Source organism: Tiliqua scincoides, chromosome 4, assembly GCF_035046505.1.
Source record: "Tiliqua scincoides isolate rTilSci1 chromosome 4, rTilSci1.hap2, whole genome shotgun sequence".
Taxonomy (NCBI): domain Eukaryota; kingdom Metazoa; phylum Chordata; class Lepidosauria; order Squamata; family Scincidae; genus Tiliqua; species Tiliqua scincoides.
In genome coordinates this window covers 109,531,276-109,557,856 of record NC_089824.1, presented here as the reverse complement: position 1 = coordinate 109,557,856, position 26,581 = coordinate 109,531,276, and the positions used below count along the sequence as shown (strand labels likewise).

Genomic DNA, 26,581 nt, shown 5'->3' with positions numbered 1-26,581 from the left:
TTCTTAATGACAGCCAACTGCTGCCAGGATGCCCACAAGTAGGGTATGGCAACATGGTGTTTACTTTCAGAAAAGGTATACTGCTTTCGAGCATGGAGGTTAATCTACCATGGCTAACAGCCATTCCTAGACCTATTCTTTGTCTAATCCTCTTTTAAAGCTATTTAAATTGGTCATTATCATGTCTTGCAGTAACAAGTTCCAAAAAATAACTGCACATTCTGAGAAGATACGGTCCCTTTGGCCTGTTCAAAATGTACTACCAATTTCAGAGTGACTCAAGAGTTGTGATGTTATGAATGGGGAGACAAATGCATCTCTATCCACTTTTTTTTATTTCCATGTGAAGTCCAAAGAGGTATGTTAGGGATCATACAGATCACCAACTTTTCAACATTAGGGTTTCTATAACTTTCCGTTTTTGTATGAGGGGCTTTCAGCAGATTGAGTACAGTGGTGCAGATCCCTGCTTTTCCCCCATTTTCCTACCTATGTGGACCATTTTATTCCCTCAGGGCTTTCAAGCAATGCCCTAGCATCCTGAGGAGGCTGCTGAGTCATTTGAATGCAGTCATTTGAACTGTGCTATTGAAGACCTCTCCTTCCCAAACTGACCAGTAACAAAAAACTTGTAGTAGAGTTGGTTCATTAGACCAGGAAGTGCCTCCAAAGTTGGAAAGTCAACAGCTCAGGTCACTCCCACTTCCCCCTATCCAACTCCACAGGTAAAGGATGTTTAATGCCCCCCAGGTTATAAGAAGCAGGGTCTACTCTAGGTTATAAGAACTCACTTTGTGCATTTGCTCTGCTCTGACACCTGGAGCATCGATGCTTCACTGGGAATTGTTTGCCTGCCTGCCTGCCTGCAAGCCATTTCAACAAAATGGCTTAAATGATTGTTGTGATCAAGCTGCAGAAAGCCTTAGCCATGCATGCTTCTCTCTCTCATCTCTTTCTTCACACATGAGAAGAGTGCAAGTTTCTGCTTCACGTTTGGCTAAACCAGGTTCCCATCTTGTGCAAACTGTGGTTTAATCTAAGACTAACAAACCTTGGTTTGTTGGATCAGAAATGAGCTGTATGCACACATTCCCCTCTTCCCCTAGCTGAATTCAAAGCTTGCCAGTTAGTTAAGCCATTTCTGCCCAATGTTGCATATACGCAACATAAATCAAATGTGTACACCTGTGGGCTGGGCAGAAATTGATTAAACTACACTTTTCCATGCCATCTGAACAAAGGACAGTTTGGCTTAAGTGTACAAATCAGGACTACAAAAGGATTAAGCCTTGATTTGTAGGGAGAGCTTAAACCAGGTTACCATTTGTACATCACAGGAAACTGTGGTTTTACAAACCAGAAAGCTCTGAATTCAGTCAGGTATGGAAAGGAGGAGGAAAGAAAAAGGGATTGCAAATGTATGCACATCATGGTTTGTTGGATTGCCTAAACAAGGTCAAAATAAACCACATTTCCCCAAGTTTGTATACAGTTGGAAACTATGGTGTAGCCAAAAGTGAAATCAGTTTTCATTCTTCTCCACTTGATGCAGAAGAAGGAAGGGACAGTCCAAGGCTTGTTCATAACAACCATACTGATGATTGTCTGAACTGGTCTACTGAGTTGGTTGGTTAGATTCACCCACTGTTTAAAAGTCCAAACATAAGCCATGCCTACTGCTTCCCTTCTTTGATGATTTAAATTCATATTGGGCAATGCTACTTCAAAATGTAGAAGATAGAGAAATAAAAAAGACAATTAATAAGTTATACCCAGCAGGCATTCTGCTTCTCAAGTCACATGATTTCATCACAGAGTCAGATATTAAGACAGAACCCCAGATGACCCATTTGTACACATGTGCTTTCATAGGAACCATTCCAGGCATTAGGCTAAAGTAGTTAACCTAAGCGTACACAACTAGTAGTGACCAACCAGGTCAAATGCAACCCATCAGGCATGTACTGTTGCCACATGTTTGACATCTCCTCCCTGTTTTTCACTCCTACACAAGTATGGTGATTTCAAGGAGGTCTTGAGGCCTTCCATGAACTTGTGAATCTGACCTTCCCATGCATCCTTGGGTGCCTTTTCAAACTAAAACCAAGTGAATTTGCTACCCCCAGAAAGAGAGTTGTTCCTCAAAACTGGAATAAAATCAGAGTATCCTTTCTCACTCTACTTCCCATCTAGGACCCCCCCCCCCAAAAAAACCCCTAAGAACTCTTAGCATGGAAGCCAGTGATTAGTGGGGCAAACCAGGGAGTCCTCATGGGCAGACCAGGTGAACCCCAATTCCTGAGACCCACACCTGCACTAGATATCAAGTGTCCTGCATGGCCACTGGGGGTGAGGGGAAATAGCTCTTTTCTCTGGACAGAAACATGCAAGTTTTTAGAAAACAACAAAAATTCATTTTTAAAAGGTAAAAAATGAAAAGGGTAATGGGAAAACAAAAATCTAGAACAAAAACCTAGATTCAGTCTAGTCCAGCGTTTCTCTACCACTGGTACTCCTACCACCGGTGGTACTCAGATGGTGTCCGGTGGTACTCACAGGACCCCCAGGCCCCCCACTGCTAGGCAAGACAAGGAATGCAACATGACAAGCAGCAGTAGGAGACTTGACTCACTAGACAGAGCTCCAGCATGTACATTTTGTGTGTTCGAAAAAGCCGTCCTATCTGCCCTGAGCCTCTTACTGGTGTCTGTCGCATTGCGTCTGGCCTCCCAGTCCGGAACAAACTAGTGATGACATCATTGCCAGTTACTGTACTGCCGGTGTATTTTCAATAGGTGGACCATGTGGAGTGGTGCAGTGCAGGAAAAACATTGAGAAACACTGGTCTATTGAGTCTTATATGGAGTTCCAACTGCGTAAGGGCCCAATCCTATCCAACTTTCCAGTACCAAAGCAGTTGCAATGCAGCCCTGAGGTAAGAAAACAAACCTTCTCTTATCTTGAGGAGGATTCCATGACTGCCTCCCCACTCCAGGATGCAGAGTGCTCTCTGTTGACATGGCTACATCGGTACTGGAAAGCTGATCAGGATCGGGCCCTTAGTCCCTACCAATTGGTGGTTCAAGAGTGGGAAAATCCCAGGACAGCCCATTGAACATTCCCTTTGCCCTGGTCAGGTGACTGGTCTTGACCAATAGTTAGGTGTTGGCTGAAACAAAATTCAGTAAGATAAATTTTAATAACCTTTTGAAGTACAATGAAGATAAAATGTACAAGTAAAGGTAAGTTGAAGTAAGATAACCATTTCCTGTTTGATCCTTTATTTTACCTGGTCACGGCCAAATTACCTGGCATTTCCAATACACATCTGATGGTAAGGCTTTCTGTGAACGTGTACATTGCTGAAGCCAGAATGGACAAACTGCCAAAGCTAACTCTGGCAACTCAGCACCATGTTAGGCACACAAAGAGGTTTTCTAATCAGATGAAGGGTTCCAACATAGCAAAACCTGGGTATTGAGCTTTTGGCAGACCACCTTACACAACGGACAGGCCTGGTTCAGCTTGGGGAGTCACATGTAGTGCACATGCTTTTATAATTTGTAAATTTGCTTTCAGTTTTTTTTAAATTAGAACCATCAATGCATTTTATCAATAAAATAGATAACCATGTGGGAAGCCAACAGTCCTATAATTTTCCATCAGATATCCAGAAAAATTTAAATACACGTATGTGCCCAATCAGAAAGAGAAGCAGGGGAATGGAAAAAAAATATATTCTCACCACTTTAATGGCATGTACAGGCAACCAACTTTTCACATGTTAAGTGGTCATTTGTTGTTATCCACTCAATGTAAACAGTCTATATTGGAAACTATTCTATGTGCTTTACATGACTGCTTTTAGCTCTGCTCAATCAAGTTCAACCTAGTAGTAAAAGAGGCAAGTCTTTACCAGGTTATCCCCAGGAACTGTGAAATAATCAAAACATGAAAGGACTAAAGAAGCTGGGAATAAGGAGCCTGATCAAGTAACAAAAGTAAATTAAAAAAAACTCTTAAAATGACCTGACAAGGGAAGCTTAAATTGTATTTTTAATGGGTTAGATTGTACTAAGCTGTCCCAAGAGTGCCATATTCCACTAAAAAAAGGACCATGTTAAGTTTATCATATATCCAACACCTAGACATTGAGCCTTGGGGACTACTAGGCTAATATTTCCTCTGGATTAGAAAGAGAGTTGCAAGTGACATTTGTTTGAGGACAATTCTAAAACGCCTTATAAGACAAACCATTGAAAATGTACTCACAACATATTCATTCATGAAAAAAGTTGTATCTGTTTTCAAATCAGTGATTTTACATCTGTCTTGGTAGTTATGAGCCTTAGGGCGCAATCCTGAGAATTAGTCGGGCTGGCGAAAGTCCCTTGTGCCAGCCTAGGAGGGTCGCAAACATGATATAAAGCATGTTTGTGCCTCCTTGGGAGTAAGCTGCATTGGCGCACAAAAGTGCGCCGATACATGGAGGCTGAATTCAGCTTCCGTGACGGCTTACTCCGTGAGCCTTGCGTTGGCCTGGCTGGGCTGATGCAAGACTCAGGTGGGTGGGAGGGAGGCATTCCTGGGCAGAGGGAGGGCAGGCAGTAGGTGGCCCTGGGGGCAGGCAGGTGGGAAGCAGGAGGCAGGGCTGGGATCCAGCAGTTATGCTGTATCCCAACCCCCATTCCCAGGGAGACTGGAGTGGCTTCAAGCCACTCCGCTCTTCTCGGGGGGGGGGGTGGCGCAAGTCCAAGGAGACCCATTGGGGCCAGGGCATCTTAGCCAGGGGTAAGGGAAAAAGTTTCCCCCGCCTCTCTCTGAGCCACCTTAGGCCCCTATACTGCGCTGGATACAGCGCAAGCCTCTTGGCTTGCCTATTCCAGTGCAGGGAAGAATTGTGCCCTTAGTATGTTTCTAAAGACATTCAAATCATCTAACATAACAAATTTAATACATGACACTATCCCCCACCTAGGCTTAGAGCTAAAAACTCTGGAAAGGAGAAAGAACATCAGCCCAGAGGCTACCTCAACAAAAACTTAGCTGTCAGGGTGAAAGACTCTAACCCAGTTTTATCCCAGAAATGCTAATTTTCTGTGTCTAGAAAATGTACATTTTATGCAGGAGTATTCCAGAAAAAGTGCAGCCACAACACAGAGTTACAAGCCTGCAAGTTCAACTGCATTTGTTTGAAAAGATGAATGCAGTGGAGCCAATTGGTCTCGTGTCTCTCTCTTCTGCCTAGGGCAGTGGTTCCCAAATTGTGGGTCAGGCCCCACCAGAGGGTCACAACCTTATTTTTGGTGGGTGGTGAAACCAATAGGCTGATAGCCAATAAGGAAAACGTACTGAGCCTTATGGAAACTGAAATGAAGCAGCATATGCACATTACGTAGGTAAACGTAAGTGGGTAAACCTGTCTCAGTCCACTTCAAAGAGCAGGCTGAGGGAAACGCTACACCACCAGAATGGTCCTGATCCGGTGAACAAAAGCTCCAACAAACACTTGAGAAGGAAGCCCCCCACAAGCTGACAAGCAAAATGTATTGAGCCCTACTGAAAGTGAAACTGAGCCACATGTGCATGTGAGTAAGTAACCATGCCTTGATTCTTATTGAAGGATAGGTGAAAGAGAACACAAGGCCATCAGAATGGTGCTTATCCAATGAAGCAATGAAGTATTAAAAGGTGCTAAAATGACACAAAAAAGCATGTTCAATAGCAGCAGGTGCTCCCAACAACAGATCAGGGTAGATGCACCAAGGAGAGCTGCAAGACCTCATTTTTGCAACTTGTGGGACTGGTTAACAGAGGTAATGGTGACCTTCACACTCTTGGAAATCACAGTTCATTGTCCTAGCTCAAAGTCAAGCCCTTTGTTTACCGGTTCGAAAAAGCAAACAGATATGAAACATGACAACTGCATTTGAGTGACTCAGCAGTCTCCTTACAATGCTGATGCACTATAGGAGCCTCTATAGGTGATAGGACGGTCCAAATCAGATGAAAATCAGCAGAAAAATAGTGAGAGAAATCCCAGAAATTTCTACCAAAAAGGCATTCTTTTGGCTGATATGGCATTCCCCTTCCACCAGAACATGGATTCAAAACACCAGGAAATTATTCAGCTTTTCTTTATTTCATTTAAGAAATAAGAACTAAAATGAGAAACAAGAGCAGTACCTTACCTTACACACCCTGGATCAAATCTGTCTCCCATTTTGCCACCCTTAATGCTACTCAAGAATTGACTGCCTGAAGTAGTCACTGTTTCTATGACACATTTAGGCCCAAACCTGAAGAATGTGCGCCAGCTCACTGCTACCATAAGGCACACTTGCGGCAGTTAGCACTGGCCCAGTGCTGGAGCAACCCCGGCGAGAGCCCGTACCAGGCTAATGCCGGTCAGAGGCTGGCCACTGCCCGGTGCTCGGGCGGCAAAGAGGTGATTGGGGCATGAGGGGAGACATTCTGGGGTGGGGGAAGGTGGGGAGAAGGTATGGTGGGGGGAGGGAGCAGGGAAGAAGGAGGTGGGACTGGCGGAGCTTAGCTCTGCCAGATCCAAAGCCCTGTGTTGGGCCTCCCAGCCCGACACAGGGCTTCTTTGCACCAGCTATTTTGCAGACTGGAGGAGCCCCATTGTGGGACTGTTTCCCTTACTTGGGGGAAGGGGAACCAATGGGGTGTCAAGAGCCACCCGAAGCCACAGGATGTAACAGCAGCCATTTCAGCACAGCTGCAGCCTTCAGCATTGGGCTGCCCATGGATCCTAACACACTATTTGGCAACAACTAATAATAATAATGGTATTTATATACCACCTTTCTAGGTCATTGGAGTACTTTATTCAAGGCGGTTTTTGTTGGCAGGCTTTCTCTAAACCCCTAAGGATTTTTTTTAACAATAAATAAAGTTCTGTCTTTCAAGAACACATTACATTCCAGATGGATCTTTATATGTCTGGTCATCACTCTGGCTGTGTCGCCTCCCATGCTGACAAACAATTGCAGCCGGCTTCATCTTGTGCACCACTCAAGAGAGCTCAGCTCGTCACCTTCAAGGTCTTGCTGCACACAGAAGCTTTCAGTGATCCTGAACTTCAGGTGTTGTCTTTGGGCTAATTAGCAGCTCTACCCTCTGGACCAGACCTTCTGCCCTAATTTAAAAATGCCAGGTATTTGACCTCAAAACAACAGTATCAGTTGCCTCAAAAGAAGTGATGACTGAGAGTATACCATATTATTCCAAATTTAATATACAGGTGCAGCCTATTTATCCATGGATCTTTTATCTGCAGATTTGTCTCAAAGTGAATTGGGTGGAGGAAACAAATGTCACACACACCTTTGCCTCCTTTGCCCTTCGCTGGCATCTCGATCCATTTCCAGGAAGCCCAAAACACTGCAAAAAGGCTCTGCCTCACCCAGGCAGGGAAATAGCCCTGGAAGAGGTTCCCCTTGCAAAGGGACAGTAACACTCCTGGAGCTCCTGAGCCAGCAAAGAGGGGAAGGGGGGGCCAAAAATCTCTGTAGCCAGAACACATGCAGCAAGGTGGAGAGCGCGCGCGCGCACTCACTCACTCACTGGCAGGCGTGGTAGCAACAGAGGGGATTGCTTTAAAAAACCCAGGGAGTGTTTGCCAAATTCCCCCCCCCCATTGAGATGGTGCAGGCAATCAACAAGCAAACCTCCCCCCCCCCCATGGACACAAGCAAGACTGCCCACCAAGCAAAGCATGAGATTTAGCCTACAATCCTCTCCACATTTTCCTGGGAGTAAGCCCCATTGTAGTCAATGGGGCTTACTTCTGAGTAGAAACACATAGGGCTGGATTCTTAAAACATCAGCATCCCATGTGAAAGAAGCCAGGCAGCTGGCAATGGGAGGGCTGAGTACAGAGGGGAAGGGATTGATAACAGCTGCCTTAGTTTCCTTCCATCCAGAAGTGTCAGGCTGCAGTGTATTTGTGTAACTCTATGCAATTTAGCACAACGTGTTGTTTGTTAATCTCGCCAAGTCACAGAACAGAACTAACATGGATAAATAGGCTCCACCTGTATTTGTATTGTAGTATACCTATACAGTATACTATAGTATATTTGGTAGAGTCATCCACTAGACTGGAAATCGTTCCAGGATTAGCACTGGTAATATGGTATATTTGTACTAACGCAAGGACCAGCCTTGTGTTAGTATCTATAAACTGTGTTTTCAACAGGAAAAAGGAAAAACAGAAAGATAGCATGAGCACAAGTTAATATGGTTGTTTGCTGGTGTTGTTCTGGATCTTTTTAGACTGTAAACCCTTTTGGGATAGGGAGCCATTTAGTCATATTATTAGTGAATTTTTTTTGGTTGAAAAGAGGCACATAAATACAGTATTCTTTATTGTTATTATTATTAATAACAACAAAGTGCCCTTTTTTCAACCAATAAGCCTGTGGGGTCATAGTGATGTCATAGTTCATTGGTTACTTAGATGTTAGGCCTAAGCAACACAGATGCCTTTTTGACCACTGCTGCCTTTTAGGTATGAATAAAAAGGATCAGTAGGGGCTAAAAACAAAGACGATCACAATGATGGGTGAGGCACCTGGACAACATGAAATCTTGGATCCACTCTTCAGCATTGTAACAAGGTAACATCACATTAATTGCATCTAAAGAGCAGGGTTGCCACCTAATCAGTTTTAATTTGGCTAGTTAAGGGCGCAATTCTAACCCCTTATGTAAGTGCTTTCCAGTACTGACAAGGACAATGTAGCTCTGAGGTAAGGGAACAAACATTCCCTTACTTTGAGGAGGCCTCTGTGAGTGACACCCAACTGCAGGATGCAGCACATGTCCCATTAGCACCGCTATGCCAGTGCTGGAAAGTACTGACATAAGGGGTTAGGATTGCACCCTAAGTCCATGAAGTTCTGGTTTTGTTTACTTTTTGGTTTATTTTTACCATCATTCATTTTTAATCAGACTTCAGTTCTAAACAAACCAATCAGTAATTTTATAGATCAATGAATAAAAGCTGATAAACACAAAATGAGCTAAAGTGGTATCTTTTATCAAACAGCATTTGGGTTGCATTTTGGTTTATGCAGGGACACTTTCCATCAAGCACAATGCAAAAGAAGCTCAATTCTAAGCAACATAGGGCATAATCTTAACCAACTTTCCAGCACTGGGAAGCTGTGCCAGTGGGGTATGTGCTGCATCCTGCAGTTGGGGGGGAGCAGTCACAGAGGCCTCCTCAAGGTAAGGCAATGTTTGTTTCCTTACCTCAGAATTGCATTGCCCTTACCTTGATGCTGGTAAGTTGGTTACGACTGTGTCCCTAAAGAACAAAATTGTTTACTAATGTAGAAATGTTTTATCACATTAGGTAGAGAGAAAACTAATCTTCCCTATCCCTCCCTTCCCCCTTTCTACAGACTAGCAGGGAGAAAACACACATTCATAGTGTTTGGTACACTTATCAACTGTCTCCCAAGTTTTATTTCTTTATGTACCGCCTTTCTCTTTTTTTTTACACAGCATTGGAGGCTGTTTACATAGATAGACTAGTTCTAAACCACTATTTTTCAAAGGAATTCTTAACCACGTTCTGTTCACCAGATGTTTCCATCTAAGTACAGACATTGTCCTGGTTCTGCTCTGCATTTTCAAGCATTCACAGTATCCACAGTTCACCCTCAGTCAGTGCTCAAGATCTCATCGGACTCTAGCTCAGTGATTTTCAACCTTTTTCATCTCATGGCACACTGACAAGGTACTAAAATTGTTAAGGCACACCATCAGTTTTTGGACAATTGACAAGGCACAACTTGCTGTTGGTGGGGGGCTCATATCCCCAATGGTCCTATTAATAAATGATGCCATCAAACTCCCATGGCACACCTGGGAACCATTTGCAACACACCAGTGTTCCACAGCACAGTGGCTGAAAATGGCTGCTCTAGCTCATTCCTCTGCATTCCACACTCTCTCACAGTGTGCCTTCATGAGGTCTATCAGCAGATTTCCTGTCTCCATTCAAAGTCTCCCACCCAAAGTCAAGACTACAGCTGAACCTGTTCAGCTTACTTCAGGCAGATTTAACTTGCCATCAGAACAAGTTTTGTGTACTAAAAATGCAAAAAAATAAAAAATGATCTGTGGAGTTCTCACCACACCTTGGGAACTAAGCCAAGCTGGACAAAAATCAAGAGATTATAAAATAACTCTAATATTTAACATCATGGTATATCTTTCTAAAAATAAGCTGTTTTAAAATGAAATTTGAATTTGATAAATATGGTGTAGGTGTAAAGCTTACAGCTATAATTGCTTAAAACTGCATCCATGGCCCTTTTTCAAACTTATATAACAGAAAGAGCAATGGGGAGATATTTGACTTATGGGGCAATCCTAATTTTGCACAGCACCGGTGTAATGATTGCTGTGCCAGCACAAACGTACTGTAAAGCACATTTGCAATGACTTTGATATAGGGAATGCTGGCAAGAAGGCTGCACCATCCCACCAGCACCAGACCTGAAGTTGCAACCACAATTGCAGGTAAACTCTGTGCCAAGAGGCACAGGGGTGGGTAGGGGGAGTAATGGAATGGGGGAAGGTGGAATTGGGTGAATATGGCACAGAGGAGGCCTCCACCATATGCTATTCCTCCTCCCGAGCCTTCCCCCCAGCACAGGGTTTCACAGAGTTGTACCAGTGATTTATGGCCCAATCCTGAGCTGCCCAGGGTGTGGGGTTGTGGAGGGGCTGAAAATAGCTGCTGCCACATCCTGCACAACTCAGGCAGCCACAGGTGGTATCTTGGGAGAAGGGGACTTTTGTCCCCTTCCCCCAGGGAAACGCAGTAGCCCCGCAATGGAACTACTCAAAAAGGTCAGTGGTGAATCAAGTGCCTCCGTGTAGGGCGGTGAGCCTGACATGGAGGCTTTGGATCTGGTGGAGTGCCTCCTCCCATGCTCTCCCCGCCTCATGCCTCTTCCCCGCCCTCCACTAACCTCCCCCCTCCCCAGAACACCTCCTCCCCCCACACCCCCACTTACCTCTCTGTTGCTCTGCACTCCATGCAACTGCGGAGGAGCAGAAGTTAGGTGCCCACCTGGCGGTAGCCTAGTACCATTTGGTGCTGGCAGTGAGCTAGTGCACCCAGCCTAGGATAGGGCTCTTAGCTGGCACAGATCTCAGTAGCCCCATTTGTCAGACTGGGACTTTATCTGGGTTAAGCGGACAAATGTTTCTCAAACCCACAAGGTGGGTCGCGAGCCAGTTTCAGGTGGGTTCCCATTCATTTCAATATTTTATCTCACGCACACACATACACATTTATCAGGCTACTATGTGTATGCTTTTAACAATGATAGTAAATGGCTCATACCGCTGGGCAAGTGTGGTTAGGATTGCAGTCTAGGATTGTTTAATTTTCCCGCTTGATGACATCACTTCCAGTAGGTCCTGTCAGATTCTCATTCTAAAAAGTGGGTCCTGGTGCTAAACGTTTGACAACCACTGTGCTAGTGAATTCAAACAAGGCTATGCTGTTTATTGTTCCCACAGAAATAGTCCTTTAAAAAAAATTCCCTTTTACCTTCCTTTCTAAACAAGATTACCTGTAGGCTACAATCCTGTGCTTTTACTTACCAAGGAAAAAGTCCACTTGAACATAACAAGGCCTTTCTTTCAACCATCAAGCACACAACTGTCGCTCTTCATCCCAGCCTGGCTGTTGCTAGTGCTTTTTATGCATTCTTTTCCAGACCTGAGCCCTTGGGGAGCAATTTCTTTTGCGCCACAAACTGCTTTGTTGAAAAGCGATATAAAATAGTGTCACAGCCCAAGGCAATGCGGGTCTACTCAGAAGTAAGTCCCATTGTGTTCAAAGGGGCCTGCTCCCTGGAAAGTGTGGCTAGTACTGCAGTCTCTGAGCCTCATCTTATGCATGTCTACTCAGAAGTCAGTCCCATTAGAGTCAATGGGGCTTACTTCCAGGAAAGTGTGGAGAGGACTGCAACCTCAGAGTGCCTCCTTTGCCTGTCTACTCAGAAGTCAGTCCCATTGTGTTCAATGGGGCCTACTCCCAAGAAAGTGTGCATAGGATTATTAAGCACCAGGCAGACTCCAACCTGCAGCCAGCCGCTCCACGGCCCAGTTCATTTATTCATTCAGGCTGCACGCGCCAGCTCTAAACATGCCTTCGTTCTTTTCCGGAGTCGCTCTGTGCGCCTGCGCAGCAAAAAGACCCGCCCACGTTGGCGCATGCGCTCTGTGGCCCGCTTTATTCCCCTTGGTAACGCTGCTTCCCCGGCTCTGACCTCAGCTGGCAGCCATCCTGTTCTCTGATTGGTGTCGCCGCTATGCAGGGAGAGGACGCCCGGTACCTCAAAAGGTAACGCTTCGCTGGGTGGCGAAGTGTTGGGCTTCAGTGAAGGTGTGGCTGCCAGGCGCTGCGGGAGAAGAAGATGCGGGGGGGGGAGGGAGGCGAGGCGCCGCTGCATCCTCGAGGGGTGGCTGATACTGGGAAGATGGCGCGTGAGCGAGGGGTGGGGCAGGATGACCGTTGCAAGGGGGGGATCAGATGGCGCCTACCTGTGCCTGACAGTTGGGTGGCGCGGGGCGGGGCCAAGCGCAAAGTGGGCCCCGCCCTTCTCCGAATTCTGACTCTTTAGCAGGGGGGAGGCGAGGGGCTGCTTGTGGGGTGGCAGTGGGTGTGAAGGGGAAGAGAACGGCAGGGGGGCGAAGTGGTGGAGGGATGGGTGAGGGAGCTTGGAGGCTCTGCTGACCTTAAAGCAGCGTTTCTCAACCAGTGGTATGGGCACCACCAGTGGTACTTGAGGTGGTGCCTGGTGGCAGTGGCGTAGCTGGAGTGGGGCGAAGCGCTCAGTCCGGCAGGGAGGCTCGGCGGGGCGGGCAAGTGCCCTCTTCGGAGCCATTCTCAGCTGTACAGCTCAGTTTTGCTCCCCCTGCTGGGAATGGCTACAGAGGAAGGGCCATTTGCCTGCCCCGCCAATTCTCCCCGCCAGACTAAGGGCTCTGTCCCCCTCCAGCTATGCCACTGCCTGGTGGTACCTGCGGCACCCCTGGGTACCTGCCACCTGGCAGCATGACCAGGAACATGATACAGCGAACAGCAGTGGGAGGCTCCAAAGGGTGCTTGAAAAAGCCCTCCCATCCACCCTGAGCCTCTCACCGTTGTGTTGTCTCACATCTGGCCTCCCAACCCAGTAGTAACTGGCAATCTTGTCATCACCATTTCTGATGGTACTTCAAATGGGTGGACCATGTGAGGTGGTATGGTGGAGGGCAGGCTTTGAGAAGCACTGTCTTAAGGGGTTTTCCAGGATGTTGTGTTCTTGGCCTGAAGGAAGTAGAATGCAGGTATTGCCTTGGTGCACTGGAAGAGTAAGGGCAACTTTCAGGTGGAAGGGTGGAAACAGCAGCAGACCTCCCCAGCCCTGTGCCCAGGGCAAAGGTCTGCAATGCCGCCAGTCCAGGCTGTTGCCACACACCCCCACGAAAATCTGCCCCCTACTCACCTGCGGTTCACAAAGCCTTGCACGACCCAGAGCTGCATTGCTGAAGCCTCTCTGAGGTTCCCTGATGCTACCAACGGTGCTTCCTGAAGCACAGTTTGTGACCCCCGTCGGGGTCCTCAGAGGGGCTTCTGCAGGGTCCTAGAGGTTCACTCCTGGGGCATTTGCCCCATTGGACCTAATGGTAAGTCTGCAACTGGATGGAAAGGGCCTCCATGAATTGGTTTATCAGTGAGTTCTAACCACAATGGAAGCTTCTGTGTTAAGAGACAATATGCTTCTAAAGCTTAACTGTCTAGTCTGAGTTTTTCAGAGGCACTTGACTGGTCAATGTTGCTCTGTAGAATGGGCTGTCTCCTTAATAGAACTTAGTAGAATAGGACTCTTCTTGTACTGCTAAATAAATAAATATTCTTGTGTCTTGATTGTTAGACCTGGGAGACATAGAATGCCATCTTGTACATGTCTACTTGTAAGTTAGTCCTTTTGCGTTTAATGGGATTTCTCTTAGATAAGTTTGTAGATCCAGTCTTGTGCACTTAGCCTCAGTCTCCCAGATCCATTTTGCTGACAGAAGAAAGCCTAATATATGAAATTAATGAAAACCCTTGGACTACGGCAAGGCCCTTGGACTGCCGTAGAATCATGAACCTCTGTGTTGGGCCAAGCAGCCTGACACGGAGCTCAGGATCCAGTGGAGCTGAGAGCCACTGGTCCCACCTCCCTCCCGTCTTGCCCCCAGAATGCCTCCTCCCCATCTCCCCCCACATCCTCACCATCCTCTCTGCTGCCTGGTGGTTTGGGCAGCCACATAGCAGCAGAGCACTGTGCTAGCACTAAATGTTTGCAAACGTGCTTTATAGCACGTTTGTGACAGTGTGCACTGGCAGTAAGCTGGCACCAGTGGTGTCACTACGGGGGTGCAGGGGGTGCAGGCTGCACTGGGTGACGCGCACAGGGTGGTGACGCGCAAAGGGGGGTGATGCGCTAAAATCTTAGTGGTTTGGAGTAACCCCATCTTATTATATACTGTTGGATGTGGAATTTCAAGCAGAAGGCAAAAAACCAGAGTAAAATATCTCCTTTCTATCAAAAGTTATGGCCAAAAAACTGGAAAACAAAAAATGCATGGATCCCTATGGAAAGTGAAAGTGAGCCATATCATGCATTTACTCGTGAGTAGGCAAACTTGCATTAGTCTGTCAGAAAGGGGAGGCTGAGTGGAATCCAATGACACCAGAATGGTCCTGATCCAATGAATGCAGCCCCAAAAAACACCTGAGAAGAAAGTCCCTTCCTTCAAGCAGACAAATGTATTGAGCCCTATGGAAACCGAAACTAAGCCTCACGGTTGAGTTTACTTGCGAGTAAGCAAATGTGCCTTGGCTGGTGTGGAAGATCAGGTGAAGGAGAGTGCAAGGCTACCAGAATGGCCCTGATCCTATGCACCTGCAGCTAAACAAGTGCTCCAGAAGGCAGCCTCTCCCCTCCACTAAAAAGGATCAAAACAGAGGCTTTAGCTGATAAGGTGAACCTTTTTGAGACTTACAAAGCCAGGTGGATCCTGACAGTGATCTGGTTTAAACAGAAGTTCTTAAATTGAGCTGGGCACTGGGTAGGGCTGAAAACCTTATGATTTTTGTAGCAGGCAGTCTACAGATCAAATTCACTTGGTGGAACAGGGCTGGCTTCTGCTTATTTAATTATTTGTTTTACTTTAATTATTTATACTTATTTATTTTGATTTGCCTGATGGTGTCACTTCCACTGTGACATCACTTCTGGTGGGTCTTGGACAGATTGTCATTCTAAAAAGTGGGTCCCAGTGCTTAAAGTTTTAGAACCGCTGCAGTAAGATGTTAGTAAGTTGACACCCTGGGGCCTGTGTGACATCACTAGTGACCAAAATCACTAAAATCATAATTTGGAAGAATAATACCATCATGTTATATATCAATCAATGCGTAATTTCATGTAGAATATGTTCTATCTTTGTTCTATCAAATGGTACGGCCGAAAAACCAGTGGAGCAGAGTGATGGTACATTACCACGCCCACCACCTGGGATGTTGCCCCACCCACTGCATGGGGGGTGACGCGCTGGCATTCCGCACCGGGTGACGTGAACCCTAGTGACGCTAGTGGCTGGCACACATTGTTTAGTATTGGGCCTTGTTCCTTTTGTATCTGTTTGGCTATTTCCCATCAGGAAGTCATTCAGCATGACATAAACTGTCACCATTATTTTGGGATCCGGTATGATTTCTTTAAAGGAAAATTGTTTTATTAGCAGTTTTAGTTTTATTCCATTTATAGTTCCAAGTTTTATAAGCAAAAAAAGATGAAGTCTTTACTAACCTTGTAACAGTTACTATATAATATAAGATATGAGCCTGGCAATATGTCTGCTCATTATCTTAAAATCTAAGCAACTGTGAATGCTTTGCAGAATGGGAAAATATTCAAGGACTGCTTATTCCTTCTGTGCTGCGTGTGTGCATATCTGATACAGAGTAATAAATAAATTATTGTATCACCCGTCGTGACTTAGCATATTTTTTCTTTTTATTTAACAGAAAAGTGAAAGGAGGAAATATTGATGTACATCCATCAGAAAAGGCACTTATTGTTCACTATGAAGTGGAAGCTACCATTCTTGGAGAGATGGGAGATCCTATGTTGGGAGAGCGTAAGGAGTGTCAAAAAATGTAAGCTTACCCTTTTATGAATATTGCATTGTCAGAAGTGCTTTTCAAAACTTTCTGGATCTCTTACCTTTTCATTTTACTGGATTTCTGGGAATTTTTGAATTGGGGAAACTTTCCAATGTCCTAAGTCATTTGGACTGTGATTTAGCATATCTGATGAACTTGCCGTATCACTTTGACGCATATGTGGCTCTTTTCTCCCTATGTTCCTTATTAACTTTCATACAGTGCTATAATTTGGATGACAATGGTATTACTATATTACAAAACATTCCATTTCCGTGGAATCCACATTCTTTGCCAAACAAAGCTAAAATCTGTTGCTTGAAGACAGGATGGAGATTTGCATAATTTCTCATTCTCTATTTAAGTTTTTGCTTTTATGTTGTATCATTTGTTTTGTTTTGGTTAGGTACGGGAAGGGCAGGGAGTTATGCAGGGTGCTTCAGCTCTAACCTCATGCACTGGAACCCTTATTTAACCACTGTTTCTTGCCTCTGGGATTTCAGCAAGTATTGCTAATACACTTTCAGACCAATTTTAACCAATTTTCCAGTGCCAATGCAGCCCTGAGGTAAGGGAACAAGTATTACCTTACCTTGAGGGGGCCTCTGTGGCTGCCCACCTCCCACCACAGGATGCAATGTGTGCCCTGTTGACACAGCTGCATTGGTGCTGGCAACCTTGAGGGGGCCTCTGTGGCTGCCCACCTCCCACCACAGGATGCAATGTGTGCCCTGTTGACACAGCTGCATTGGTGCTGGAAAGTTGATTAGGGTTGGGATGTAAGTCTCTGTTATCAGGAAGTGGACTTCTGTGCCAGTATCATATTCTGCTTTTTGCCTGTGCTTCCATGGAATCATGACATGGTCTATATTCTGCTTCCTAATACTTCTTTCAAATTTAAATGAAACATTTACATATTGATCTCTAATAACTGGGCAATGAAACTCCTTTTAATTGATGACATATGCAGAGGAAGGGCACCTATCCCTATTCATCCTAGTATAAGAATCTTACCCAGTTGCTGTCTGAGAGTGTTGTTTTTTTTAGATTGTGAGCGTTTTTGGGAATGCGGAACCATTTCCCCCACTTTAGCTATATAAATCCTTATAGTTTCTTTAAAGGAATATTATATATATAATCAAGATTATTTTTCTTTAAGTTCTCAATATATTGTCATGGGCTTGGGGAAGGAACATCTCAAGCCCAGTCATTCACAGCTTGGCATGGCTGACAGAACCAATGCTCCACACCTGTTAGTTTGCCATGAGTTGTGGGGCTCTGGAACACTCCAGGTTTTATTGGTCATGGTGTTTAAGGTCAACCACAACTTCCTGTGGCTGACTCTTTGGAGGGGCTTACTTGAAGAGCAGTCCTCCTTCAGAGCTTCAAAGCAGGGAGCATTATCCATGCCATATCTTCAGGGCTGGTCTCCATTGGCAGACTGGTGCCGCATACTGCTTTGCTTGGATCTCCTAGCTATTGATGAAGTGAACTCTGGGTAGCAGTCTTGTCCTCAGCCCCTGTTGATAACTTCAATCCTAATTCTGCCTCTTCTTTGTTTCTCCCTGCTTCAACTCTCTTTATCCTGTCTTTCCTTCATCATCCCTCTTTTCTTCTGCTTTTCCCTATTTGTCTCTGTCTTCTCTCTTAGCCACTCCTTCCACCTCTATCTCTGTGCGCCATAGTCATCATAAAATGTGCTGTTCATCATCTGTTGGATCTTTTTTCACTGTCTGGTGCCGGTGCCTAATGTAGTGTTGGTGGCCTTGAGCAACCTGCATAGGTTTCTCAAAGGATGGGTAGATGAGAGCTACAGCATTAAGCCCCAGGTCATATGTCTATGAATCTTGTATGTCACAGGTGCCCAAACCCTGGCCTGCGAGCCATTTGCAGACGTCAGGGACCTCTAGTCTGGCCCACAGGGAGCCCCCAGTTTCCAGTGAGCCTTTGGCCCTCCAGAGACTTGCTGGAGCCCATGCTGGCCCGAGGCAATTGCTCTCAGCATGAGGGTGACTGTTCAACCTCTTGCGTGAGCTGCTCCCACTGCTCCCTCCACTGTTTGCTGTTTCACATCTGTGATGCAGCAGCAGCAGCGAAGGAAAGGCCGGCCTTGCTTTGTGCAAGTTCTTTTATAGGCATTGAGCTATTGCGAGACCATCATTCATTCATATAAGTTCCATCTCTAATATAGTCATTTAGGTAAATTTATGCACATTTATTCTAATTAATTAATTAATTAATTAATTAATTAATTAATTAATTAATTAATTAAAAGTAAATTAATTTTTTTTCCTGGCTCCGGCACAGTGTCGGAGAGATGATGTGGCCCTCCTGCCAAAAAGTTTGGACACGCCTGTTGTATGTGAACAGCTTTCTTTAAAAATCTATGTACCCTGGAATTTTGATGTAAAACCAACCAATCGGGTTGATTGATAAGGTCAAGGGAATTGCTGCCTGCCACTTTCATAGTTATTCTGTATGCAAATTGCTACAGTGTGGTTGTGTTGTCCTTTTTATATACGTACTGGGAACTACGAAGTTATTCTGTATGCAAAGTTATTCTGTATTCTGAAGTTATTCTGTATTTATTCTATATTCTGTAAGTTATTCTTACAGAAGTTATTCTGTTTTCTGTAACTGGGAAGTTATTCTGTATGCAAATTGCTACAGTGTGGTTGTGTTGTCCTTTTTATATACTACTGGGAACTACGCGTAACAGCCCAGTCCTAAGCTCTCTGGCACCACTAGGTAAAGCAGTGCCAAAATGGTTACTGCAGTATCCGCAGCCAGGGAGGCCACCAGAGTTCTCCTCAGGTGGAAGAAGACATTCATCGCCTTCTCTGAAGAAAACCCCAGGCCCCACTATGGAGCTAATCACATTAGCACTAACTACGTATTTTGCTGGGCCAAAAGCCTCATGTTGGGCTTTGCAGACTGATGCGGGACATAAAATCCGGCGAAGGAGGCCTCTGCTGGTTCCTCCCCTTGTCCTCCCCATGCCCTGAAAAGCCACACCACTGCCCAGCAGTGCTGCTTACTGCCTGCACCTTTTGTGGGCATCCTTCCAGTGCTGAGGTCCAGTGCCAACTGATGCTGGCCCAGCACTGGCGCTCACTCCTTGCAGGTGTCACAAACGTTCTTTATGGCACGTTTGCAGCACCCAGGGACAGCTGTACAGTTGGCCCTGGCAATGTTAGGATTGGTCCCTGAGTCTTACAGTCTAATCCTATCCTTAATGTATGCACTTGGCCTGAATTTATTCATTAGGGTCTATAGTAGAGCAAATATTTAATGCTAGGTTGTGTGGACTCAGTTGAATGTTCAGTCTGCTGAATTGCGCTGGGTCTTGATATATAACAGGGGTGTCCAGTTTTTGGCAGGAGGGCCACATCATCTCTCTGACACTGTGTGGGGGCCGGAGAAAAAACAAATTAATTTACATTTAAAATTTGAATAAATTTACATAAATGAATTTATTAGAGATGGAACTTATATGAATGAATGAAGGTCTTGCAGTAGCTCAAATGCCTATAAAAGGCCTTGCACAAAGCAAGGCCAGCCTTTCCATCATTGCCACTGCTGCATCACAGATATGAAACAGCAAGTAGTGGAGGGAGCCCTCACCCCATAGCTCAGGTGAGAGGTTGAACAGCCTTCCTCATGCTGAGAACAGTTGCATCGAGCCAGCATGGGCTCCAGCAAGTCTCTGGAGGGCCAGAGGCTCATTAAAGACTGGGGGCTCCCTGCGGGCTGGATTGAGAGCCCCCGAGGGCCGCAAGTGGTCACTGGGCCGGGGTTTGGGCACCCCTGATATATAAGATAGATTCCAGTAAAAGAGCCAGGCAGGATTATATCTGACTAAAACATGGATCACATGCTTTGATTTTTAGGGACTGCTGGAGATAATATAATATCTAGGTGAATGACACAACAACCCAAACTTATAAAACCTGTGGCACCTTCTGATTTGGTTATGGTAAAACTAAAATATAGTTGAAGGTTATAAGAAATTGTTATGCTTATAGATTTATATGGTGACTGTTCTTGTTCTTTGTAAGTCATCTTCCTCCCCTACCATTCTGTGTTTCTGAAACATACGGTCTTTTAACAAAAACAAAAAAGTCATTACTAAGTCCCTAAAGAAAAAAGTTAAAACTTGTGCAAGATCATTTGACAAATTCTTGACTGTAAATTTCAACCCAAATACAAATTATGGTTTTTGCATAAGGTAACAGTGAAAACTTGTGAAAAATATTTTGCAGCATACGGTTGAAGAGTCTCAATGCAAACACAGATATTTCTTCTTTGGCTCGGAAGGTAGTAGAAGAATGCAAACTTATTCACCCCTCCAAGCTAGCTGAAGTAGAGCAATTGCTCTACTATCTACAGAACCGCAGAGACACTACTTCAGCAAAAGGTAAGCAGGGCAAGGTTAAGTAGGGAGCTGTAAATGATCTGTAATTGGGCTTTTCTCACTTGCTCAGTATTTTGTGGAGAAGGGTGATTGGGATGAAGGTCGGTTCTCTTTCATCCATAAGAATGGACAGAGCTTTATGAGAAAAAATAATTGGTTAAGTATGACATTAAAATATAAGTGCATTTTTTGCTTAAGCAAATAAGATTTTAATCCAAAATAAGCCATTTTTTGGATCACGGCTTAAATGTCAGTACTTGTAAACTTGCCAGATGGACATCTACAGGGAAGTAAGCCTCATTGTTTTCAGTTGAACTTGCTTGTGGGGAAGTTTTGATTAAGACAGCAGTTTTCAGAGTGTATGTGTATGTAGAAATGCTGACTCCACATTAGTCAGATTTTTCCCAACTCCTTTTTTATTCTGAACTTATGTTAAATTCAGAGTTAAAATAAAGTGAGAGCTTGTACTGAATGTATCTGTGCAAATGAACAAAGCTGTGACTTTATTTTCTTTCAGTAGAAAAGAAAGAGAAATCCAATAAGCCAAAAGATCCACCACCTTTTGAAGGGATGGAGGTAGGCATTGTTGAGTTGTAAATTACAGATAACTTTTTCTGTCATGTTTTTTTTGTGTGTGTATGCAAAGTTTATTTATTACAGATACAGGTAAGGAAAATGGGTTAAACTTAGGGCTGGGATTACATAGGTTACGCATGAGGGTATTGGCCATAGTTTACAACATGTCTTAATCCAAAAAAGAAATCAACGACTGAAAAGAAAAATAGTCATTGATACAAAAATTATCATATTTGTCATTATACTAATTAATGATTTAACTAAACAATCAATAAACTAAAATTATTTATCCAATCATAAAAAGGCTTCAAATTTTGCACATACAGTATTCTTGCTGCTATACTGATACGTACAATAAAATGTTTCTTATATTCATCTTCAATTTCTAATATTGCATTTAAGAGGAATATTTCCGGTTTGAATGGTACTGCACAATTCAATATCTCTTGTAACAATATCTTTCTAATATTTCTTTGCTTTCCACATATCCACCACATATACATAATAAAGAATTCCCTTAATCTCTTTGCATATCTAACAGTTATTTGATGACCCAGGATACATTTTTGCTACTTTCTCTGGAATTAAATTTTCATCTAGAAAACAATTTATATAAAATACCACTTTAATTATCTTAATATTTGTGTTCCAACTTTGTTTTCATTTACATCTGCTTTGATTTGACATAATTAACGGAATACTCCTCACTTCTGAGAAGAATTCAATCCATTAATAACTACAAAAAAATTCCACTTGTTATTCAGCCATTTTCACTTCCTGTCTTAGTATTTTCTTTGTTCTCTGTCTTGTTGATATTTTCCTCCTTGCTCCTCCCACTGCTCCTTCCACTCCTTCTTCCTCTTAACTCTCTTATATTTCTTGATCCCTCTCTTTTCTTCTTCCGTTTTCTCCATTTTATTCTTTTTGAATTTAATCCAAAGATTCTTCTTCTTCTTGAAAGGACGCACTCTCTTTCTCTAAGAGTTCCCTCTTTTTTTTCTTCCTGAAAATTCTGAGTTCTAGTAATAAATGCTGCTTTTTCCATCTCCTGTCTCATTACAAAAATCTCCAATTCTTTAGTTTCATCTGACATTTGATCTATTTTTTTTCCATCCCTCCATACTTTTCTTTGTTTGTCTGTTTGTCAGGGAGGAGTTTATTTGCCTCATTTGTTCAGATAGTTTTCCAGTCTCTTGCTTCAGTTCATTTCTGAATTCTTGCAACATATCCATTAATGAGGTCTGTCTTTCGCTAACATCCTTTAAATTTTTTGATGTCATTCTTATCAGTATCAAATCAAGCCGATATAACTCTGGCTATAAAAAATAAAAATAAAATGGTCTAACAATTAAAGAATCAATCAAGTCTCATTATCTTCTTGTAAGGCTAATTCCCAAATTTTATATCTAAAAGGAATAAGTCAGTAATCCATTTCAAGTCAATATCAGTGTCCAAACATTCCCACAGTTAAGGAGTCATCCAATTCTTATAATCTTGTGTCCCTTCTTGTCAAAGATAATCTTTAAGTTTTTATATCCAAAAGGGGTGGGTCAGTAATCCAATTCAAGTTAATAACTGTCAAATTAAGTTAGTATACCTTTAATTGTTCAGGCCTGAGTCAAGCTTTTTGCGGCAAAAGTGAAAGTTATTCCATCCTTTAAAGATTAATTGTTAATTTCTTTTCCACGCGTAGCATTCCAACAGGATGATCCTTTATCTTCCCTTATTTATCTTGTCTTGTTTCTCACCTTTTCTTCCAATCATCCTTGTTACAAAAAAGAAAAAAATTACTCTAGCAGGTGCTTCTTTAAATTCACATTTGCTCTTTTTCCCCTCTGGGTGGCTACAAGCCAATGTAAATAATCTTAAAGTTGTCTTTCCCTCCTTCCAACCTCTTGATTGCAATTATTTTTAAAGCCTTTTAATGAACTGGTTACTCACAGTTAAAGGCTTTGTTCACTTTCATGTTTTATCTAGGCCGTGGGGGCGGGGGGAGTCCTCAGCTGTCTGAATCGTCTCCGGGATACGATGTGATTCAGCACAGAGCAATATTGGGGAAAATATCTCTGAAACTGCCGTCTCAAGAGACTGCCCCGTTCAAGCTCTCAGCCTTCGTTCCTTCTTCTTGGCAACGAAGAGTACCTCATTATTGAGGTCCTTTAAAAACACATCTATTTAGCAGTTCCCCCTGGAGCCCTCCAAGGTTCCCTTCTACTTCACTGAGTGTTAGCTCTGCCCCTTCTGTCATGTTTTGTATAATTCTTTGGTTTTCAAACTCCCAGGGAGTTTGAAAGACACAGTAAGTTCTTGCGGGGGTGGGGAGGGAGGCAGCGGGGGAGGGGAGGGAGGCAGCAGCGTGATCCCCAGGATCATGCCGCTCGGGGGCTTGCAGGGGCTTGGGTACACTTACCAGAGCATCCTGCAGCCTCCTGGGGGTGCGGGGAGCCTTGCGCAGCTGTCCGCAGGGCTCCCCAATGCTTCAAAAGTGAAAGTGGAGTGATCCCACTTCACTTCTGGTTTAGTAGAAGCGGAGCGCGATCGCTCCACTTTCACTTGTGAAACTTCGGGGAGCGCAGCGGACAGCTGCGCAGGGCTCCCCGCAGCCTGGGGAGGCTGCAGGAGGCTCTGGTAAGTGTACCCAAGACCCTGCAGCCCCCCTGAGCGGTGCAATTCTGGGGATCGTGCTGTACTCTGTACGTGGTGTACTCTGTCGTAGATTTTGTACACTCCCAGAGTTTTGGGGTGCTCAGAGTTCTTGGTTCTTGAACCCTAGAGCCCTCAAGGACCACTGTTCGGTAGTACTGCCATCACCCTGTATGTGCCAGTGTCTTAGTCCTGGGACACTGAGACCCTCTAGGCTTAATTTTATCCCTTGCAGGCACTGAGCACTTTCTTTACTTAAAGTCTTAGTCCTCAAGTTACTAGTCCTCAGTGAGTATTTGGTAGCTTGCTGAACGGCTAGGCAGGATTCTGAACCTTTGTCCCCAACAGACAATGAAACAACTTAGTAAAATGATTTTTACTTTATTAAGTACACAGGGTTACATAAAGTTACGAAAGGCAGCAAATGCTACAGGCATAAAACTTCTACGAAACATATCAGCATTAAAATAACAAAGCTAACTGGCTATCTCTTTTATCCCTAACTCTCACCTGGGTAAGCTTTGTTTTGTAGATCTTTCCTCCAAGTTACCTATGAGGCCACATGGCCCTGGCAGGCTCTCCGCCTGCAGGATGTTGCACCCATGCCAAAAGACAAAGACAAAAGACCAAGACACCCCTTTGGGCTTTGTTCTATGAGTAGGGTTTTGATATTGAACAAAATGAGCAGGCAGATTCATATAAAGAGAGACAGTTCTTTTGATTGACAGGTTTTCAAAGGTAGTAGCAATTAGCCTTATTTTTTATATTTTCTTCCCCTGTACACCCCTCCCCTTGATGCCACATAAGGAAACTTTTTGGAGAGGCTTGGTGGAAAAGCTGGCTTTGGTAGCTTCACAAATGCTATACTTTGGATGCAGCCAAGATCTCCTCCAGATATGTTTAACCACATTTTTATTCCCCTCAGTCACTCCTTAAGATTTATCTGGAATTCAACGGGACAACTTCTATATAAGACTTGTGTTTAAACTTTTCATATTTGTAGAATGTTGTCTTTTCAGTATTTGCTTGTTAAGCTATGCTATTCTATGTTATGCTTTCAGATAGATGAAGTAGCCAATATCAATGACATGGATGAATACATTGAATTACTTTATGAAGATATTCCTGATAAGGTGCGTGGTTCTGCACTCATTTTGCAGCTGGCCAGGAACCCTGATAATCTGGAAGAACTTCTGCTTAATGGTAACTTTATATATATTAATAACACTGGGTTGGCTTTAAGCTCTGTAAATGGCAAACATAGTCCATATTTGTTAGGTAAGGTAATAATTCTACTTATACATATGCATCATAGTGGCTCCTGAAATTATGCTAGCTAATGGGTTTTTGATGTATAGCTTGCACATCTGTGTTGCTTGGGGAACCTGAATTCTCTTCTATCAATGAGAAGTTGAAGTCGAAGGAACTGTATAAGCAATAGTGTTCTGTGAAGGTGAGCTGTTCAGGCTTCTTGCTGCTAGAAGAGAAAGGATTTGTTGTTTGGGATTCCTAGTTCAGCTGTCTTGGAGATTGCTATATTGCCATTCATTTTACTTTGCTATAAAGGAATGTGCAAGTCTATTCCGAATGGATGCCAAAGACAAACTAATGTGACATTAAAATTATTAGTCTGTTTTCATAAACAGCTTTCATTCAGAGAGCAGCAGTTCTTGGTGTATTACAGCTTAAGAGCCCAATCCTGAGCTGCCCGGGGTACGGAGCTGCAGCGGCGCTGAAAATGGCTGCCCCTGCAACCTGCACACTCTGGAAAGCTGGCAGCGACTCCTTGAGAGAAGGGAACTTTCGTCCTCTTCCCTGGGTAAAGAGAGTAGCCCCAATTCACTGCCAACCGAAAGGTCAGTGGTGAATTGAGCCTCCGTGTCGGGTGGCAAGGTCAACACAGGGGCTCTGGATCTGGTGGAGCTTTGCTCCATCAGTCCCGCCTCCCTTCCTGCCTGACACGCCTCCTCCCTGCTCTCTTCCCCCCTCCCCGGAACACCACCTCCCCCCGTGCCCCTGCTTACCTCTCTGCTGCTTGATGGTCACCCGTCGGTAGCCCAGTGCTGACCAGCTTCTGAAACACCAGATGCAAGGCCGAAAAATTGACTTTAATGCTAAATCAATAGTGGTATTGTATATTCATGACCAATGTAAGGATGACCATTACCTGACTGGGAAAAACTGTTTAATTTCTGTTTTGGTGTAATGGATATGGATGCACCTACAAGGAGTTTTCAAACCTACAAAACTAACTTGGGCCAGTTAAGGGACTGCACCTTCAAAATGATGCTCAATATGTTCATAATCTTTAGCTTTATTCCATAGAAGAATGCCCTGAAGAATAGTAATCTATGAAGTGACCACCCTGGCTACATTTGGTTACCAACACAACTTTAGCCAGATTGATTAAAGCTTGTTAGTTAATAGGAATTTATTTTAATCTTTTGTCTAGCTGCAAATTCTAGTAGTCTTTCTTAAAGTTAAGCTAAGTCTGCCAATAGGCTTCAAGTTAAATTGACATCTCTTGTTTGTGTTGATTGATCTTCCTTAAGCTCTATTCATAATTTTGATTTGGTACTATCTTGTGTCTGTTGCTGTGAACTATTGTATTCTGCTTACTTAAAATTTGTAAAACGTAAAGGTTTTCATACCTTTCATTTTGGCATGATGTATATAACTCAGAGGCCATTGGA

General features: G+C 43.9%; 2 protein-coding genes across 4 annotated transcripts in view; one reads left to right on the top strand and one right to left on the bottom strand.

Moving 5' to 3' along the window:
* The window catches only part of NTMT2 (N-terminal Xaa-Pro-Lys N-methyltransferase 2), a 34,760-nt gene extending 22,356 nt beyond the window's left edge, over positions 1 to 12,404 (bottom strand). The window contains exon 1 of one of the 2 annotated variants that reach the window (XM_066625467.1): positions 12,324 to 12,404. The gene's annotated coding sequence lies outside the window, so the exon portion shown is untranslated. Of the gene's footprint in view, positions 1 to 11,652; positions 11,686 to 12,323 lie in introns of those variants that run through there. The other variant, XM_066625465.1, reaches the window with a different exon arrangement.
* The window catches only part of KIFAP3 (kinesin associated protein 3), a 93,117-nt gene continuing 78,826 nt past the window's right edge, over positions 12,291 to 26,581 (top strand). The window contains exons 1-5 of one of the 2 annotated variants that reach the window (XM_066625464.1): positions 12,291 to 12,397; positions 16,118 to 16,249; positions 20,518 to 20,672; positions 21,190 to 21,245; positions 24,950 to 25,091. In XM_066625464.1, coding sequence (XP_066481561.1) covers positions 12,366 to 12,397; positions 16,118 to 16,249; positions 20,518 to 20,672; positions 21,190 to 21,245; positions 24,950 to 25,091 — 517 coding nt within the window. In that variant the 5' untranslated portion in view covers positions 12,291 to 12,365. Of the gene's footprint in view, positions 12,398 to 16,117; positions 16,250 to 20,517; positions 20,673 to 21,186; positions 21,246 to 24,949; positions 25,092 to 26,581 lie in introns of both variants that reach the window. The other variant, XM_066625463.1, reaches the window with a different exon arrangement.